The following is a 21,963-nucleotide window of genomic DNA, read 5'->3' as shown; positions in this document are numbered from 1 at the left end:
AGCAAATTGTGCATTGAGCAGCTATATCTCCAAACGTGGATCAACACAATGAAATATGACATCTAAGTCCCAAATATATCTGTATTTGATTACAATTATTGTCCTTAACAACTACACTGATATAAAGGCACAAAAGTTAATTCTAATTTGGTACTAGTGTGGCATCTTATTCAAGATCATGGAATCATTCATATTTGTTGTTAACATACAAGACTGAGTATAAGCGCTCTAAAGCCTGTGCATTTCTCTCACAAAAGGTGCCTAAGAGTGTACAAATGTAAAAAATTATTTGCTAGCTGTGTCAAATACCTTGATTTGCTCAGCTCAAAGGCTAACAAATCTGTTTTTGAGCACTCTGTCCTCATGCTTTATTAGCAAAGAGTAGTGTACAAAATGTTATGGTAGCTGCCAATTAGAAATTAGAAATGTGATCAGGTGGGATTACATTAAGTGAAGCTAATTAACAATAATTTTGAGAGCAACTATGTAAAAATCCAAAATGCTGTTTTTTTTCTTGAAAAATGCTGATTAGTATTATTATGTTTTTGGTGGCAACGACAGCAGGTTCTAAACAAAGCCAGGTTTACAGAGCAGAGTGGGTACACAGATTCAGACTTCACAGCAGAATGCAAGACTGAAAAGATGTTGTTGTATTCACCCACTGACTAACAATAATTGCCAGGAAACACAGTGTAAAGACAAAAACAATGAGAGCTATGGTAGGTATAGTAGGTATCTAGTTTCCTATTACACATGATATATTCTACTCAAAGTCAAAAAATTCAGAAAATCTGGTCACACTTTGTATGAAGACCACATGTATAGTGTGTTATGGGGGTATTACATTCAGACCACAGGCCTCACTGAGTGGGATGAACTTGAACTTACACACGGTTGAAACTGTATTGGTTACACCTGCACGATCTAATACAGTCCAATACAACAGCCATGCCATAACACCAATCTTTATAAAGATCATAATGTTCAGTTTATAGCGACATTGTCAGAAATGTGAAAATTCAAGCACACGTTTTAGCACTGCAGTCACACTATGTGGTGGTGTTTTACTGGACTGCATTACATATAAAGGCGTTTCTAATATTCTGCCTCCCTCATGTATGTAAATTGGAAGAACAAAAAATAAACAAAAAATTAAATGTAGTCCAGTGCAACACCACCTGTAGCTAAAACCTCAGTATAAACAAATAATTAAATTTACATATTGATATGGAAAAGAGATGTACCTCAGTAGCCCCTTGCTATAAAGTGAAGAATGATTGTCCACCCAGTTGCTAAATCCAGACATCACTTAAGCTGACCTAAAGAAACTTTCTACTTTTTTATCATCACTGCTGGACCTCAGAAGACACTGTTGAACTGGAATACACAGGCAATGCCCTCAGCAGCCTATGGCCTGACCTTCACTGAGCCTTGATATATTAATCTACACAGCAAAATCACGAGGGAAGTGTTGTAAACATAGAGCAAGAATAAATGGAGGAATGGATGATGAGGCCACTCATAACCTGCACTTTGAAGCAAGAGCACTGACAAGTGGTAAATAATGCATAGTGAAAGTAGTATGTGTGTGGACAGCAGAGAAATGCAAATGGAAATGGAAATGTACTGTGTATGGGAGACATAATTGCACATATTCCTTGTAAAAACAGAAAAAAAATATTTTGGATCTCAACATATATTAGACAGTGTATCTGTGATCATTGGAGGACAAGTGCCAAATTCTAATTTAATCAGCAGACATAAAGTTTGCTTCAAGATAGCTGAGGATGTAAAGTAAGTCTCGACAATGAGCAGCCACATTATTGGTCCCTTGTCAATAAGTTACAATCTTCAATTTCAGGGAGGTGAACAAAGGAACAATGGACAAGGAATTAATATCAAAAACTTTATTTCTTTTAAATTAACAGCAGGTGCGCTCAACTATTAAAAACCACCAAACATCTAAAAGCAAGCTTACTGGGGCATATTGTTTAATCGTTTAGAGGTGGTGAAACGGGAATGGTCACTCACCTTTAAAATTCTTTGCAGAGGTCAGACTGTCAGTCCTTTAGCTAGGTGCTTGGCTTCAAACTGCAGTTGGGACACCTCTGGGTTAAGCTAACTGTGTGCTTGCTAAATCTTGGCTAGTAACAAACGTTTAGCTAACTTTACTGTCCGGTCCATTTCTGTGGTGAAGACGTTGAGGGAATTATCTGTCCATCAACAAGGCATCTTTTTTCACTCGGTGACAGCAAACATTAAATATATGGCAAGTAGATAAAGGTCTTTCCGATGTCGCCCAGCAGTTGGTTTGGTAAGCTAGGTCCAGCGCCAGTCGCAATAACGTAATAACGTAGGATGCACGCGCCAGTTTGCGTTCAACGGCGCGAGAACTGTGCACGGTCTTAAAGGGACAGGCTTACTCATGCATGGAAGCAGAAAAACACTGGACTGAAACAACACTGCAAAACGTTCATATCAAATTGTCATAATTGATATGTATCAATGATTGATATTGACAGCATGAAAAAGACTGCTCTAAACTAACTGTTCAAACAGTTCAAACACCTTCAAACAGTGATATGAGGGACGTTAATTTGAAGCTGCAGTAGGCTACACTACCTAGCCTAATGGTTTTATCAGACAGTGTCAAATGAGACCAGTGATGCGAGAAGTGTCTTTATCACAGATGATTGCCATATCAACATCTTGTGCATTTTTATTTAATAATAGCAAAAAGATGCTATCTCAGAATCAATTTTAAGATTTAAAGGAGAAAAAACATTAGAAATAGTTGTTAAAGGTCAGAGGGTTGCAGGGTGCAAAGGGAAAACATGAATAGCGTTACTCGTACAGTAATCATAGGCTACACAGTAAAACCATTGAAGCAAATGTGGAATTTTTGCATAATGAAGGTATGTTTCAGTCACGCCAATATTCCTTTCTGTCAGCAAGAAATGACAAAACTGCTGCAATATCTCTGAAATCTTAGCAGACAATGGTCATAATTTTGGAATTAAATTTGGTCAGTTAAAGCTTGTACGTAGAAACATATGAACATAAATGTGTATATCAAAACTTGTGTATCCTTGCTTTACTATATGGACATATTGTACATACAGCGTGTCTTTTTGTGTGCTATGTGTTGCCTGTGTGCATATAAATTGTACTTCAGCATTACCCAGGTGTTGTACCACCTGTCCCCTCAGGCTAAATGTCAAGATGAGAGACAGTAGTGCAGAGAAAAGTAGAGTATCCCCATCACATACATATATTCCAGTTTACAGAGACTTTACAGAGGCCCCTCAAACAAACAAAGATACACAAGGCTTCCCCCACCAGTGTTTGAAGGGAGATATTTTGAGGTTGCTCTAAAATTCCTTTGATCTAGTCAGAGGCAGCCCAAAATAAAAAAAAAGAGGCTAATCTGAACGTGGGCAGGAGAGAAGACGTTTTAAGGAGGAGTGGAAAGGAGATCAAGGGTTTCTCAATGTGAAACAAGAGTTGAAACACACAGTGGTTACACAACTCAGCATGCTCCCATTCATCCCATTATTGTTAAGATATCCATCAGGGCCAGGGTCTAGGGCTTTTTTTTTTTTTTTGGCATAAGAAATAGCATGCAACTAATATATGTACAATATCCATACCTGCAAGTAAAACAACAAAAGAAAGGTGACTTGTAAAGCATGTTTAGAACAGCTACTGTCGTTTGGGCGCACTTTTAAACATCTAGGTTTCATACAACTGTTGTCAAATGTCAAATACCAATAAATGACTGTCTCTGACCAATGAAGCAGGCTTAGGAACCTGCTACAGCTGGAAATGTAGTCACTGAAATGAACTTTAACCAGATACATAGCCTAGATGTCAACTTGCAGTCTTTAACCAGATTTAGCCAATGTTTAACATTGTTTTACCAAGCCACTTTCTAAAAGATTTACATGGGGGTGTGGATTTACATTGTAGATTCATATTTATTTAAACCTGCATGAACAGATATTTTCAATATCTGTCATACCAAAACCTCCATAAGTTGATATATAGCTAAGATGTTAGGAAATAATCGAGCAAGCTTTTATTCTAACCTGCAAGAGCAATTTTCTGCTTTGCTCATGATGAAAATTTAGATCACCAACCTCAGTTATATGAAAATGGTGTTTTCTTAATTGATTTTCAGCATCCACACATTTTGTTGTAATTTGTGACAAGCATCTAGTTCTCTTGCCAGACCAAATCACAAGCTAGTGCCACTACCCAGAGAGATTTTGCTGTTCTACACCAAGAGTTTTGTTCACCTTTTGTGTGCAGCGAGAGATGGGCTACTTGTTTTGTGTTTGCCTTAAATATGCTAAATAGTTTAAAGAGCAGGGAGCAGCAATGGTAGAATAAAAATGCGTCAGCAACAGGAACTCGCTTCATTGACAGAAAATACAGGGAAAAACACCCACAAAGGGGATCTGAACCACCACAGGAATGATTGCATGGCACCAAAATTTGAGAAAGAAAACAAAAACATTTGGTGATGAACACAGGAGGCGCTGTCGAAGGCAAGTCTAAGTATGATCCTTTGATAATAAAAAAAAATATCCTGAGTGTTTTTTTCCAGTGTCTTTTGAATAAAGTGATTCAAGGTTTCCCGGGTGTGATTCTTTATCATGCTGAACGCCACAGGATGAAGGGACTTTCATTCATCACTGAGGCTGAGGCTGATCTAATAAGCCTTTCCTCCATGCACTTTGCTGCACGACACATGAATGCACACACACACACACACACACACAGAATAGCACACGGATGTGAACAGGGTGAGAATGCAGTGTGAGAGCTCAGAAGTATGAAAACGAATGAATGAGCCTGGATAAGCTTCCTTCCCTGCTGACTGTAGTGGGCTCATTTGTATGAGAGCTGCAGACTACACAGTGTTATGTGTGTGGCCAGAGGAAGCGGGGAGGAGGCACTTGTATGTATATGTTTGCTGTGTCTGTGAGCATTTATGCATTTATATTGCATCAAAGTATACTGCATGATAATCTCCACGAGGCGTAAGCTTGGAGGGGATCACGCATTTTGTCATGTTTGTGTGTGTGTGCATGTGTCCATTTGTCCATGTGTGTATCTGTCCACAGCTAATCTTGCATACTACTAATACATTTGCACATTCATGACCAGTCTTTCCTCACCAGAAAAACGGCCTTATAGGCAGTACTTAAGTGTACTTAAGTACAAATTTGAGCTGCTTGTACTTTACTTGAGTATTTCCATTTGATGCCACCACATTTATCTGACAACTTTAGTTATTAGCGACTTTTCAGGTGAAGATTTATGTATAAGACATGATAAGAATGCATCATGTTCGACATATAAAAATAAATTAAACTACCCAACAGTTTATAAAATAGCTAAAATCAGCTCCACCTCAACCAACTAAAAGAATATTTGTGCTAATTACACACAGATGCATCAGTGATAATAATACGATAATACTTTGTATAACAGTAAAACACTCACAGCAGCAATTGTTTCACTGAAGGTCCAACATGTCTATCGACCTTTTCAGTCATTTAGTTTTGAGGATGTGTTGTGTACATGGTTAATTATACATAACATAATCATGTAAATGTATTCATAACCACAGAGATCCAAGTAGAAAGATCAAAACACAGCAACAATGGTTGTAGCACACAGTCGTATTTTATCCGACAGCATTTAAAACAAACCTCTTGGGGGTCAAATGTGGTGAATGTTAAGCATATGTGTCTTCAGATTACAGCGTGGTCTCAACAGCCACATATACATGATTTCTGTTATGTAAGTCCAAAGCAATCATCTCTTGTTTGTTTGTGCGTGGAGGAGGTGAATGTAGTGATTGTTATGTCGTGATTTCATGCAGCTGTGGAGTCAGAAACCAGCTATGTGTGAATGTACTGTATATGTGGTTTAACCTTTTAACCGCAGGAGACATGTCAGTGAATCACTCATGGCATCAGCATCACGCCTTAGGCTTGGACAAAGAAGTCACGTGTTACTGCCCACGACAATGTAGCATTTCTCTCTCTCTCATGATCACTAAGAAGAATGCACATGGATGGTTTTCAAAATAAAAGTTTGTTGTTTTTAGATTTGTTTCCTGATTTTTTTTTTTAAATTGGTTGAATAGTTGCACTTTTATGGAAATAAATTTGAAACAGACTTTCTGTTATCAGACTGCAGGCTCCCTTACTTCTTGTAAGACAGTGGAGACTTCACTCAATCATTTAATCAATGAGTGAAAGAAAATAACACAAGGAGTTAATTATAATAATGATAATAATGCAATATTTTAATTAAGATATGACTCACCAAACATATATGCCGTAATGGATTTGCAGTTATTTACTCAATCAACACGAGGGATGTACAGCTGTAATTACAAAATGATGAGCTTTCTAATGACGTTTAATCTCCTAGAAAATGGAATAATGGCAAAAAAAAAAAAAAAAGAAGCTAGAAATGACAATGAGCTTAACATAGAAAGCCTGTCTGTGAACTTTGCTATCTCATATTGCACAAATCAGAATGTATTCCGGCAAAAGGAGATGATTCACAGTTATCAGGCTGTACATTATAGCAGCTATTTACTGCCAATCGTAAGCACTGTCTCCATCTGTGAAGACATTTCAGTGCTATATTTTGATTACTAAATTGACATATACGAACGTCACTGAAGATGTGCAAATGCAATCCTGAAACACTAAACACTAAATTCCTTCCTGAAAAAAACACCTCTTCCTCATCTTGTAGACACTTTTTGCCTGAATTTTGAAATAAAAAAAAATGAATTCACTGATGAGCTCTGTTTCCATTATAAAAAAACTACATTTTAGATGGTTTTAGAGAAGCATCCAGTAGATGAGGTTTGTCAAGGGCTTGAGAGTAGCACTTAAGAGAAGAGGGATCCACTCAGAGAGGCCGGGAAGAAACGCTATGTTGGTTTAAAGCTTTGCAGCACTGCAGCTCCATGTGGATTGTTTTCTATAATAACGTTTCAACGCAGCAGTCTCATGCACTGAAACTTTGTGTCTGCGTTGTTTTTCCTCAGATTTAAGTGCAAAGAAGGGACAATTAAAGTGTACATTACTGAAATAGATGCTTCTGTTCAAATGACCACATGATGGAGCAAAGTTAAGGGGTGAAGGAATAACAGAAGACGGTTATGCCGGGTTTAGGCCAGTGATAGCTTGACCTGACAGAAATAGGGTGTCAGGAATTAATTTGGGCTCCCAGTTTGACAAATTCCACAACATGTGCCGCGATGCTGACCAGAGCACAGAGTGCACCTCGGCACACAACCGTAAATGTGCCGAAGCAAAGACGAATGATGCTGGCAATGCAAGGTGGAACTGTGAAGCAGAGAAAAGGTCACAGTCGTTTTTTTTTTGTTTTTTTTTCTGGCTTTTCGCACACAAGACAGCCAGTATACACTCCGCTTCCACTGTTTGATGACATTCTTGTTGCAGGTTGTGAAAAATGGCAAGTTATGATAGGTTGGGGACAAGCCCGTAGTCTATCATGTCTCTCAGCTAAATCATGGCAAAAATTCATGACTCTACAATCGCCTAATATGATATAGTCACCATTTTAACAGGCAGAAATAGTCTGTGTGTAGTCTGAAACTTTTTTCCTCAGTTAGTGCGTTTCCTCAAGGAGACAATGTGCAGGACATCTCTGTCATTTTTAAGCATTTATTGTCTTTTATGAGCAGTCAATACAAAATTATTGGTGTGGGTAAACAGTGGATTGAAGACGACTGATTTCCACAATCTTTTTTTCTCCCCAGGCTCGAACACTGATGTCGCCACAGAAGCACAAGCAAAGGAAAACAAACAGAAAAATGGTTTGTGGATGGAACCTTACAGAAAAATGTGGGGCCTTGAAAGTTGACTAAAGCAGTTCTCCTTCATAACTTCCAATGTTAGAACTTAAATGGTTAAGAATGAAAAGAAAAACAGGTTTGATAGTTTTCTGAACTTAATTTGAATTGGATTTTGTTCTCACAAGGAATCGCACATCACACGAAAGAGGAATTAATGCAGTGGCTGATCAAGCACCTCCAAATGAAAACAGACTTCATGGGAGTGAAGTGATGTAAAATTGATGTGAAATGAAAGAATGGTGAAAGAGCTCACTCCATTATACTCGCGCAGCGTGAGGTGAGCAGCCGGCCGTCACCTACAGACAGACTGGACAAAGCATTTTGAAGGCCCACGCAGAAAACAAGCGGCAGCTTTTTTCTCCTTCTCCAACACACAGAGAAAAAAATAATGTACGATATGACACAATAGTTAGTGGCTTTACGACATCTTCATGTTGTACAGATTCGGTCATTGCAACACGATATTAGCTCACATGTTCTGCTGGCGTCTCATATTATTGTAATGTGTTCATGTCACATCTTTCATATGGTTTCCAGAAAATAGTGAGTAAGGCACATGACACCTTTTTTGGATGGAAACTAGATACTGACCACACACACACACACACACACACACACACACACACGCACACACACAGACACACACACACACAAACACATTCCTTAAAAAGCCATCCTCCTCCGTCTCTGTCTTGTACACAGTTTACCAAATATCTCTCCTCTCCCATTGCCTTTTCCCCGTCTTCTCTTCTCAGCCTGACATCAACTCCTCCTTAATTGATCCCACACTGTGGCTTCTGACAGGCAGTTGACACATGGTAATGTGAGACTAGCTGGAAGTCAACCCACTGAAGCATCACGCCCATGGAGATCTCACGGGGTCTCTGGTGAGGGAGTGAGGTGATATCATTTTCACAAGCCCGTGTATCACCGTGTCGGAGGAAAGAGACGGGGCAGGGAAAACTCATAAACTCTTAACTTTAACCACGAGTTTAACAGAAAATGTGTCTTCAAAAAATTATGATTGGAGATTCTCCTGAGAAAACTCAGATCAGATTCATAATTGGCCAAATTTAATAGGTTTACAATCAAAAATCAGTGCATTATTTAGAAGTATCCCATTAACAACTATAACAAGAATAACAGTACACCTTGCTAGCAGCTGTACAAGGTTGCACTTAGGCACAGCTGTGCTTTCAGCTAAAGCCTAACATCAGCATGCTGCATGCTCACAATGATAACGGTTGCATGCTAATGTAGCAGGTAGAAAGTTTGCCATGTTCACCATCTAAGTTTAGCATTTTAACATGCCAACATTTGCTAATTAGCGCTAAACACAAAGTAGAGCTGAGATGGAGAGGGAAAGGTCATTTTGCAGGTATTGACCAAAGTATTGGACAACATGAAATTTTGACATGATGATGGAGTTGGATGGAAAGTCTGGGTATAGCCACAGTTAGTACAATTTGGGGCAGACATGAGTGTGTGTACCAAATTACTTAATGTATAATATGTCAACTTCATGGTGGCAGTAGAGGATAGCTCGAGGCATTGCACAAATAATTATGATTCATCCTGTGGGGAAAGCATGAATGTCTGTACAAAGTGTGTAGCCAAATTTTTTTTTGAAAACCTGCTGATGGCACTATGTGACATATCAGACAACAACCTAAAGTCAGGAGGCTTCATCCTCTGGGGAACATGAATACCTGTACCAAAAATGCATATTTCACTGAATCAAAACAGCTGGCTGCAGAATGTGGCACAAAGCAACTAAATTCTTCTATGAACTCAGTGCCATCTGAGGGTCTAATTTAGTGGACACAGAAAGAATGTTTTACAAAGAAATCTAATTTGAAATGTAATTGTGCTGGTGTAATGGGTAATGATACATTCCCTTTGAGATTAATCATTTAGTAAAGGAGATTAGAAATGTGAATGGGGTCAAGATGTCCCAGTAGTGCACTTTTTAACAAGCTCCGGATCCAAAAATATTAAAAACACTTAAAACCTAATTGAGTCCAGATATGAATTTTCAACTGCAGTGATCTGAGACCACCAGTAAAACAACATTTTTATTTCTCCAAACACTTAAAACAGCTTATGTTCATGTTTTCCTGGCAAGTGACTTCTCGTGGTAACGATGACAAACAAAGGTGAAGGTAGTGAGATGTTGTTAAAGCAGCAGATGTTTGGATGTACAAAGTGTTACGCCTCTTATCCTGCATCATAAATATGAATGCATTGCATTCAGTTGCCCCATTTAAAAAATGGTTTGTCTATACAGAAACAAGTGTGAGCACAGAGCACAGACGTGAGTGGCTATGTGACTATGCTGATGCAACAATTGATTTGCCCTTTTGTGTTTCTGCCCCAAGTTTACTATTGTCTAATGCGGGCCAGGCTACCTCTGGCTCATCTAATCACAGTGCCCCAAAGATCCGGTCAGAGATAGTACACCTGACTGCTGGAGGATCCTGGCATAGTAAGTACCATGTCTGCATCAAATTAAGTCAAAAATTATTTATTAATTATTATTAAGTGTGTGCTCATTTGTCAGACTAAGGCAACATCTGCAAATTGTATTTTTTCACATTAGCTTACATTCGTCTTTGGCTGAGAGAGTATTCAGAAATTCCAATTAATGGAGTTAGAACCATGTTCTTCACAGTGACAAGTAGGACTTAATAAATATGGAAATCGTCACTTTTCATTTATTTAAATTCTACAGTCAGTACTCCACTTTAGAGAGGTGATGGAGTAAAAAAAAAAAGAAGAAGAAATGGCACATAGAATATGAATGAAGTCAGCTGAGGTAAAGACTTCCCAGAATGCAAATGAAAGCCATTATGACAGACGCTGCCGATAATTAGCATCAAACATCTGGCTGTTCATGGTTTTCCAACTGTGAAGAGCATGGTTTTTCAGATACACAGGATGTGTACAGCTTTTTTATATGTCAGCGCAGTAGCCCTACTACGTTTGCAAAGCTAATATAAATATTCTGACTGAGTGTCAGGTTTCTTTGATTCTCTGGTCATTTATAAGGCTCCACGTTGTTGTTTTGGGTCTGCACTGTATTTTGGACACGCTATTTTACTTGTTTTTTTAAAGCTCTGCAATACCTGCCTGCAGGGGGCAGCAGAAACAACCTGTGAACACAACATTCATATGATTGTTAATAAGGTTCTAAGTTGATATGGCGAACTTGTGAGCAAACAATTCCCTACTTGCACATCCAATACACATGGGGCAACATCAGCATTCATTTGGAGTCACGTTTGTATTCACTTCATAAAGGTGAGCCGGATGTTCACTACGTTTTTAGCTCTGTTTTTGTCTCAACAAACAAAGATGCTAGTAAAAGTCCAAGTAAAACTATGAGGAACTGCAGAGTCAGGTGACTTTGAAATACTCAAAAACGGGTAATCAGATATTTTAAAAAGTCAATAATGCAAAAATCTGCGTGAAAACCAAATGATGTAATTTACAATGCAAACATTCAGTATTTCTACCATTTATCTTTTTAACCTTCTCTTGCCAGAGGATTCTTTTTTTTGCGATGAAAATATAGGACAACCTTAATGAAATCCGAGCTATCAGTGAAACCAAAGAAAGAGCAGTAAAGATCAGCCTTAATTGTACAGTGAAACTACTGTATTATTTTGTCTCCTGCCCGTACGAATCGATATTACCTGGAGAAAAACCTTAAATTATCTGAAGCATCTCAGCCAGTTGCTGACTCAGGTCTGCAGAGTGCTTAGCAGGGCATTCGTGCTACGAACTTTGTGTTCCATCTCCTTTTTTAAAAGTGCTCCGCTCGTTAGACATCTGGAGACAGGGCTGTCATGCTGCATGCTGGGAATATACGATGGGGGTGAAAGGATATACCTGGCCACATGGACAGCGCTCAAACAAGGCTCCTTTGGAATGAAGCATGCATCATTACACCACCATCAGCAGTAGCTTGTAGCAGTCACACATGAGAGAAAGGATCCATGATTCAAGCTGTTTACACCGGATCCTGATCCTGTCATCAGCATGTTGCACCAGAGCTCAAGACTTGCTGGTTCGAGCAAGGTTTTTCTACGGTTTACTCATCTAATTTTAATGATTGCATCCCCATTGTGGGTTTCTCTTCTTGTTCACAGCTAGCGGTGAGACAGCATAATTCGGCCTTTGCTGAATTAGCCCACCCTGCCACTTAAGTGTTCTGTTTGCCCATTCTCTGGAATCTCTGGACACTGTTTGTGAGCTCACATTGTGCCCTTTCTAACGTAGTTCACAAGCTTATGTCAACAGTTTTGCTAAAGTACAGTAGAGGACATCTTTTCCATTTCCCTGTGTTTGTGTTGCTGTGCAGTAGTTGTAGCCAGAGGTAAAGTGCTTTAGATCCTATGCACTGTTGTTAGACATGAATGTTTGAAGAGTTTTGTGTTGGAGCCGCTTCTGTCTCAGGGTTTGACAAGAAAGAATTTCACCATTATTTCAAGCTAAGTCGAAGAATTACGGACTGTTATGGAGGCACTTTGTGGAATCTGCTGGGTGAAAGACTGAACGCTGTCAGTGTGTTTTGTGGGGAATGCAAGCCAGTAATGCACAAAGCCTGCTTGGCCTCGACCATCATTTAGCCTCCTGCCTTCCTGCTTTTTATTTCCATTACGCCATAATATCAACACAATGGCGACATGCTCAGGGGAGCTCCGACTGAGGGAGAGAGCTGCTTTCACACAAATTAATATCTACATATATCATAAAATAAAACAAGTAATGTAGTTGGTGAGGTCGCTGGTGTTTGGTCACAAGAGTGTTTCTTGTGGTTTCTTTTGAAGCGATTTATCATTCTCACAAGTACCGTTTTATTTTATCATTCAGTTCAGTTAATTTAATTACTAACCAACAAAACACAATGCTATCCAACCTCTCTCTCTCCCTCCCTCTGTGTCTGTGTCTTGGACTTCCTCTCTCCTGCACAAAATGAGCTCATTTTGCTGTAAACTGAAATGAACCTATAGATTCAATGAGGCAGCCAGTCACCTGGTTACCTCCCAGTTCTCTCATTTTACTCCTTCAGTCTGAGTGAGATTTCACCAGAACCTTGTTTTAGCACCTCTGCTACTGGGTGCTACAGCACTTTTCACTATAAACACAAAGACACTGTACAATCCAAACAAAAATTAGTCGTTGCATCTTCCCACACTGCACAGTGAGGACAGAAGTCATGACTAACTTTGAGAAGTTAGCCAAGATGCCAAACCCTCCCACACATACTGCACCAGCTCACAGATTTACATCCTCGTTAGAAAGTGAAGATGCAGTCTCAGAATATTTGGGGCAATGACTGGATACTGCTGTGTTCATACCAAATGAGAAACGCATTCATGTGTTATTAGCAAGCCATTTGGTGAGCAACGTGTGTTTGATGTACATTTAAGAAACACACTTGTTCACTTTAATTCAACCCTTTGACATTGACATGAACCTCCTTTCAACCTGACTTGGAGCAAACCAGTTCCTGCGACGTACGGTAGGCTCATAATTTGTTCCTTAAATGAATGAGGAGAAAGGTCATGGTAGACATTACCTTGTTCCATTGGTCTCAACCCACATGAGGAAGCAGCGAAAGCTCTCCTGGGGGTACGTATCAGTGTCAAGCATGGGGTTGCCATGGAGATTAGTGCCAAAAAACACATCTTTAGCAACAGATAATAGGTGTGTGATGAACATACCGGGTAAAATAGACAATAGGGACCAAATACATGTATAACTTCTCCATTCTACCTTGAACCCTGTCTGCTTTGGTGAAAGAAGTGAAGAAAGTGACAACATAACTGCTGCAACTGTGCTGCCTCTTCCTCCCTCCGTCTCCCTCAGTGCACATCTCTCACCCCCTCGCTCACACAACCTGCACCTGGACAGACTTAAATAAAAACACCGGACAAACGTGATGGAGTCGGGAATGGAGAGCGTATTTGTACACTCATGACTTTTTCATGAGGGACTCAGTTGATTCGGTGTCCTCAATAACAGCCATGCATTAAGCCCCTCGCTGAAGGAGGAGCAGCTTCCTGCATGGGACCAGGCGACCAGGCTGTTCTTTTCCAGCACTTTCTCCTCCCTGTCTGCCTGCCTGCCTGCCTGCCTGCCAGCCTGCCGAGGGTGCTCTGCAGCATCCTTTTCAGCTTGTGAATCAACCTCCCTCCTCCTCCCCTAGTCCCTGGGAAAGGAAAAAAAAAGCGAACCCCCCCCCCCCCCCCACCACACCCCACCTCCCCTCCACCACTGTCACTCTACCCAATAATAATATAGCTCTGCAAACAACCCGCTTCCTCTTGGGTTCCCAATGAATTATTCAATGCTGTATCCAAAATGCACCCCGTTTCTTTAAGAGTGAGAAATAATCGCTGCAGTCAACTCCAAAAATGCATCCAGAAAAGGGCTGCAATGGGCGGCAGAGGCTGCTATAAATACCCCCACCCCCCTCCACCCCACAGCCCCCAACCATCTACATCCCTCCCTCATTCTCCCTCCTTCTCGGTGAAAAACACATCAGCTAGGACAGTACTGCAGGGTCCTTCCGCTGGCTTGCTGTGCACTTTTTTTTTTTTTTTTTTTTATGCAAGGGAGGGACACCAGTTATGTCATCGCTCCTACACCATTCGTGCCTGCTTGCTGATGCAACAGGGAGGCTGCTATTCATCGACTTTCTTTGGATTGTTTATATCACATGTGTGTAGGCTACTGCAGCCTGCGCAGCATGCTGATGACGGGGCGCATATACTACACGTACTGGTGGTAACTGGAGTGTACCCAAAACTGCACACACACACACACACACACGCCAGCTTCACTCGCCGTGCACACGTGTCCGCGGGGGCTAAGCTTTATGTAGATGAACAATGGGTGACTAATGGAGAAAACGCAATTCTTTGCAGCTAAGGCCCTAAAACAAAAAGCCACCACGGCCGATAAGAACCAGAGGCTTTTGTCTGGCGATGCTTTGAACGCGTCTCTCTGATGCTGCCCCCCCCTCCAGGGAGAATTGGAAACGGGGAGCTGCCCGTGGTGCTGAACTTTCAACACAAACAGAACAAACAGGCCACCAAATCTAGCGCAGCAGCTGAACTCGCTCCAGATTCACCTCTTGCGACCCCCCTCCGCTCCTTTAATGCCGAGCAGCGCGCCTAGATCATCTACAAGCATCATATGTGTGGATAAGGATGTGGAGAAGCCGGAATCCAAAGGTGTTGACTGTGGACTGACTGTGGAGCCCAGTCCTTTGTCGGGCTACATGTGAACAAACCTCCTCATCCACCCACCTTACACAGCTGAAAGTTTTCCGACACCAGCGTCTCCTGGATGTCGATCTCCTTAGGAGTTGGCGCCGCGGTGGGAGTCCCGGCCGCGCTGCCGCACGATGGGGATCCGATAGTCCCTCCCGGAGAGGAGGTAGTCAAGCCGTCCAACACCTTCCGAAACTTCTTCATCTTCTATCGTGTTTTGCCGTGTTTTCGGATCAGGGACGGAGAGGAAGAGGAGCACTCTGAGTTGTCGGTCTCCTCTCGGATGCAAGATCCCAACTCGTTCAGGCGGCCGAAGAAAGAAATCGTCGCTTCCTGCAGCAGCAACAGAGCAAAAAAGACCCGCTCTCTCTTTCTCTCTCTTAGGTGCAATTTAAAAAGTCACTGAGGCACCTCATCTTGCTCCCTGGCTGCTGTCCACAAAATAAATAAATAAATAAATAAATTTAAAAAAATTAATGCGTCTGAGCCGCTCCGATCTGATGATTACAGCCAATGTTGCAGATGCAGGTCGCCTGTCTCACATCAGAGCATGCACCGACGAAACTTCATCCTCCTTCTGCATCCTAAAGTAGCATCCGCTCCCGGGCTTGGAGAAAAATCCCACTCCTCATCATAATCAGGGAACCGAGCAGCGACGTTTAGACGTATCATGCAAGAGTGGACGGATCAAAAACAACTTCGAGAAGATCAATCCAGTCTCCCCCACCTAAAAAAAAAAAAAACAAAAAAAAAACACTTTCACAGCAGCGTGGTTGCCAGTAACAGGAAGAGGAGGAGGGGGGCTGAAGACGCAGAGGCAGCGGAGTTAAACGCGGTTTGACTCCACAGTCAGGCCGGAAAACGAGGAGGCAACTCAAGCATCGAGGGGAGGAGATGCTGTTGGCCGTGTGAGCTAGAGGAGGATCTGTGGATGGATGTGAGTCTTTTTTCTAAATGTGGTCCAGCTGTGCTTCAGCGTCGCTTCCCTGCAGTCCAGAGACGGGAGACGGGAGCTGTCCGCGGTGCTGAAAAACCATAACCAGCCAGCCCCGCCCCCCGCCCCCCACCTCTCTCTCCTCCCCGCTCTCCCTCACCAGCGATTGGGTGAAAGCAAGAAATCAAATCTACTGAATGATGAAGGCAAAGAACCTGGGAAACGGCAACTGGGGAAAAGCTCACCCCAAATGAAATAAAAATGAATTCATCAATCCCCCTCCCACAATTTTAGGGAAACTAATAATGGTAAACTGAGGTCTGAGAGGAGGCTCAAGCGCTGAAAATATCTGAGATGTTGCATCCTGCTGTGGGGATTGTTGAAGCTCTTTATGGTTGCTGTGTTGTGGTTTTTGTTAACTGCCTCCAGTTGCAGCTGTTTGTTTCCTGCCAATTCGCTAGGGTTTCTCCATCAGCAGGATCTGTAGAGTTAGATAAGCTCCATGCACTGATGGCAGCAAATATCAGAAGTAGTCCTTTACGCAGAAAAACATGATGTAGATGTTCAACGTCCTGCTGCTTCTAGCCTCTCTGATCTTAGAAGGCTTTGCAGTTAGGGTCTTTGAGTTTACCACAGCTATTAATCCCTAACACCACTGTTTCAAGGGCCAGTCTATAAAAAAACCTCTTCAATTTCTGTTCTAAAAGCACTCAGAAGGTGACGCTTCCAAGCTGAAACATTGATTTTAGTATTTTACACCCTGATCCCAAACAAAGTTGGGACGCTTCTCGAGGATGCTTCTTTCATACCCAATCATGATACTATCACCTGTTACCAATTTACCTGTGGAATGTTCCAAACAGGTGTTTTTGGAGCGTTCCACAACTTTCCAAGTCTTTTGTTGCTCCTGTCCCAACTTATTTGATCAAATTCAGAATAAGCAAAATCAATGAAGCTTTAAAGCATTAAATATATTGTCTTTGTGCTGTTTTCAACTGAGCATATGTCTCTGGTTAAGTTGGTGACTCTGTACAGAGAATCCTGATGAACGATCGTGAGACTGAGCCTGGTGTGCTTTTGAAAATGTCCTGCTAATATTGATGATTTCAGACATTTCATACATTTTGAGCAGTTCTAGAATGCATTAATTGACTAAAAGATGGTTTCGCATGTTTTAGTCCATTAACCACCAAGAACACATACTTCACATTACCACAAACCTTTTTCCAGAGCATGTCATAAGTGTTTAGATTGCTTTCCTACCTACCAGGCAGCTATTGATTTTTACTCAGTTCAGAATATTATGAAAGTCTCTTAGATGAGACTTGAATAGCTTGATCCATCAAAATCATCAAAATTTTTTTCAGTGCCAATTTCGTACTTTAATTATTGTCAAAGTTAAATATTGTTGACTTGCACTGCAGTTGCCAATGAAGACTGTTTTGAAAACAAATTTTTTTGGCAGCTGAGACAGTCGGCCACCGAAAAGCATTAATGCTGCACTATGTTGTCAGAAAATCAAACCCCTAAACAAACACGGATGTTGTGAAAGGTGTAATGTGAATTTGATCAATTCTCACATTTTTGATTGGATGCCAGAGCATCCCGGCATCTGCCAGCGCTAAGATTTACCAGAGCAGCGCCTGGAGGCACCTGCAACATGGATGAAATTACAAATAAAAACAAATAAATAAATAAAGCCGTGCAGAACTCTACCATTAATGAGGCCACGCATGCTGGAAAATGTCAGAATCCAACATATCACAATTAAAAAGTGAAAAAAAAGTACAATGAAAGACCAAATATTCTATGTATTTACAACAAAAAGAAATAATAAACCATAATTACCTCATTTGAATTGTCAGGACCAGTGATATTGCATAAGAACTTACATCACCAGCCTCTGCCCCCTGGCAACACTTGATGTTATAGAGTCAGAGCACAGCACACATGGTCGGTCTGTCCTATTCTCCAGTCTCAGATAAGGAGATAAAAAGACTACACTTTGTGGTTTGTGTTACGAATGCTGTCTAGAGTGCTGACAAGACTGCACGCTCCGCAGAAGAGCTGGCTTCAAGGTCCTTTCGAGTATTTAGTGTCTGCACTCGGGTCTTCTTTTAATCATTTGTTAAGCTATCCTACCTTCCAAACCCTTCTAAAACATAAAATAATATAAAAAACAACAGGGGCTGTCAGGGGGCTTATGCATGGTGGGGGGTGACTTTCATTTCTCTGCTGAAACTCGGCAAATTAGGTTACTTTCACATTCAGAAAAGAGGTTCTCTTTGCTCAGCTTTAAACTGTGGTCATTTCAGTGTGCTGTTGGATAGATCCCCACTGGGCAGGTAAAAGCAGAATACACATGAACACAGACCGGATGAACTGTGTGAAAATGGGTTTTTAAAAGTGTGGTAAATACAGCATGCACAGAAAAATGACCAAATCTGCCTAGTTGAGAAGCCAGAGTGTGAGTGCTTTTACAAGTAAATTAAGTGCAAATTATGTAAAAAATGCTAAAATTAAGTGGGAAATCATTATTATGGTCTTTTAAAGGTTCCATGTAAATGAGTGCTGTGAATATTAAAAGAAAATAACCAATCTAAGCAATCAATCACCAGCCATCCTCCATGTGGAGGTGGTGGTAGAAAGCAGGATAACGGCTAAGCTATCATCCTTGATGGACAACATGTGCCACCTCACGTCAAACATTCGGCACCGCGCAGCTCCTTCAGCAACAGGCTGCTTCACCCGCTGTGTGTGAAGGAGAGATGCTGCAGGTCCCTCTTCCTGCTGCTGTCAGACTTTACAATCAGGCATCACAGAGCCAACAGCACAGCTGCAGGGTCTTAATCTTGTTTTGTAGTTAGCTACCTTGTCCTCTCTCTTTGGTTCCAGTTTGACCTGCTTCTCAGAAATGTTTGGATAACAGAAAAACCTAAATATAGCAGTAACTCTGAAGAGGTGTGGACATTTATACTGAGCATTACATTTAAATGATAATGTACTGTCCCTTACAGTAGGTCTAATTGTAAGCTTCAGCGCTTAGATCACCAAAAATGATAAGTGTCCTTGAAAAACTGTGACTATTTCATTATGATGCAAGGTGAAGAGTTAGGGGCATTAAATAGAGAAGGTTTGAAAAAATACTGACCCTGACCCGTGATGTGCAGACACTCAAATGTGCTGTCCATTAGTTGCATCTCATATGTCACATTTGGATAAAGGGTGCAGTTTTCTCTGCAGGTGGCAGAGCAGGGGGGCTGCTGAAATGAAGGGAGCGTCTATAAGGGGGTTTGAATGTCTGCACAATAATTTGATTTTCAAACCATTAGATATGTTTAACGCTTGTTCCTCGATACATAAGGAAACCACCTCCCGGGTTTTTTTTTACATACAATGTTCAGAGCTGTCCATTTAAAAGCAGTTCTATCATTACCATTTAATGTTTTGTGTTGAAGAGATACAAAGAGTGTGTGTGTGTGCGCGCGCGCAGCATGTTTGTGTCCTGTTCACAACACCTCAAGCCATGGGGAAAGACACAAATCCAGAAAGTGAGCTCGATATTGTGCTTGGTGCAAAGACAGTGGTGTTGAGCGAAAACGTGCACCCACGAGGAGCTTTGTTTTGGGTGGTACATGGTAATTAGGCTGCTAGTTAATTTATGGCCAGAGATAATTTGTGGCTTTCATTGAAGAAAAAAAAAGCAGAAATCAAAACAAAAAACAGGAAGAGTCAGTATTTCGTGAAGGAGGATTTGTATTACTCAAGGCCAATGATGTTGGCACTATGCAATTACTCCAATTGTCATAGTCTGATTGTGACATCTCAGTTATGAAACGTCTCCTCTGCTGTTCCCTCTTCTTTTCCTTTGCAACAAGAATGCAATCAAGAACAATTTAAGGATATTTCAAAGGCCATTATGATAATTATAACTCACTACTGATTGAGGAAGAAGGGGAACAATGGTTCCACATTTGACCCCTGTGTCACGGGAATGCAGGCCCTGTGTTCAGTCAGCGTCATCGCAGCGATGAGTTGCAGAGGTGGATTAATTTTTAAGAGCAGATGTAATTAAAAGTCTGTCCAAACGATTTTAGCACAGAAGGAATTTGTGCAAACACGCACACACACACACTCACTCACTCACACACACACACACACCCGCCTTGATTAAGGCCAAGTTATTGGGTGATTGTAAGTGACAGAGTCTGGGCTGCCTACAGCCATTTGGGTCCTGAAGCACCAAGGCTAACTAAAGAGTTTGCGGCAATAACGAGTGTATGATCAAACAGTTTGCACAGAACACGCGAGCCGACCTCATGCTCTGTCAAAAGCTGCACTTGAAAAACCAAGCTGACAGAGTGTGTGGGAGGAATAACGAGTCGGTAGTTGTAGTTGATCTTTTCTAGCTCTTCCTTTGGCGCAGGCATTTGTGTCCCACTCAGGTTTAATGGTAAAAACGTGTTGATACACTCACTTTTCATCACCAGTAGATGAAATAAAAGCAGTACTTTGCTTTGTAGTAAAACCCTGTATGACTTTCCAATCAATCTCACCATTACTTTGTGTCTAGTGCCAGTTAACAACAGCTAGCATGCTAACATGTTACACTTAGGCGGTGAACATGGCAACCGTTACATCTCTTGTGAGTCAGCATGTCAGGATGCTGAGTTGGCATTCAGCTCAAAGTGCTGCTGTATCTAAGTTTTAGTCTGGTTTAATGAGTAATGGCTGATCACATCCATGTCCTGTCAGCTGTTTGTGAAGTATTACGGCAGCTTGTGGCACAAGAATCCTCATTTGGATGGAGACAAAGAGCTCCAACCTGTAAAAACAAAAAAACACTTTAACACCATCATAAAACGAGAGTTTTTAAAATGTAGCTCTCGTTGAGTGTTCATCACTGTATTAAAAGACATGCCAATCATTTTGGGAGTGATGGCAGCTTCCAGTCCTGCGTTTTGAATTTTTGATGGTGGGCAGGGCTGACCTTTGGTTTACATTTGGATCACAGGTTGGGGCTTTAAATTATTGATGTCTTAACCTGTATGTAGCATTTTAATGTTGTCCGGGTGGTCCTAAAGTCAAACTACCCCATATAGTGCTGGGTAGTTTGGTATCACAGTTTGTATCATATGTAAAGGGTCATAATACGCTTTGCATGCAAATTAGGAACCATAAGCTCGTAGGTGCAGAGCATTCATGTTTTTGCTTTTCATAAAAGAAGAAAATTGCTGATGCTACAATGAAAAGATAAAGTGAACATGATACACCTGAGGGAATATGCTACCTTCAGAGTTTAAAGATTAGAATTATACTTCCCTTTTTACAGGACAGGATCGGTGGATGGCAGCCAGGGCTGTTAAAGTCACCACTGAGGACTTACAGGTCATGTCCTCTGTAATTTCTATGGGAATTTGGGGTTTTAACAACATGCAAGGACTGCACTCTATAATCACACTGTGGGTATTATATCAACCAATTCTAGTATTTCCAGACGAAATATATTTAAATTTGACAACTTTCAGATTAACCACAGCATTTAGGATTTAGTAATTTCCCAGTAGAACTAAAACCATTCAGACTTTCATGAACAATTGAACAGTGAATTGAATAAATTAAGTCTGAAAAATTCAAGCAATTCCAAAGAGTGAATTTTCTTTTCTTCAGAACCCCGACAAGAAAAACAAACCCACCGTAAACTAAGTTTGTGGCACTGGTGGTTGCACCATTAAAATGCAATACAAGGAAAAGAAGACAAGAAAATAGAAAAGCTGGTGAAGGATAGGAAGAGGAGGTTTCTCAGGATTCCTCGTTAAATTATAGAGAGA

At 41.0% G+C, this 21,963-nt stretch overlaps 1 protein-coding gene across 2 annotated transcripts in view; it reads right to left on the bottom strand.

Annotated features, from left to right (window-relative positions):
• stxbp5l (syntaxin binding protein 5L) overlaps positions 1 to 15,402 on the bottom strand; it is a 133,157-nt gene extending 117,755 nt beyond the window's left edge. For both annotated transcript variants that reach the window (XM_041950739.1, XM_041950740.1), the window contains exon 1: positions 15,235 to 15,402. In XM_041950739.1, the coding sequence (XP_041806673.1) occupies positions 15,235 to 15,402 (168 nt within the window). The remainder of the gene's footprint in view (positions 1 to 15,234) is intronic.
• Positions 15,403 to 21,963: the final 6,561 nt, after the last annotated feature.

The sequence above is a fragment of the Chelmon rostratus genome, chromosome 13, assembly GCF_017976325.1.
Source record: "Chelmon rostratus isolate fCheRos1 chromosome 13, fCheRos1.pri, whole genome shotgun sequence".
NCBI classification, from domain to species: Eukaryota; Metazoa; Chordata; class Actinopteri; order Chaetodontiformes; family Chaetodontidae; genus Chelmon; species Chelmon rostratus.
Note: the sequence above shows the minus strand (reverse complement) of the source record. Positions and strands in the feature narration are given on the sequence as shown.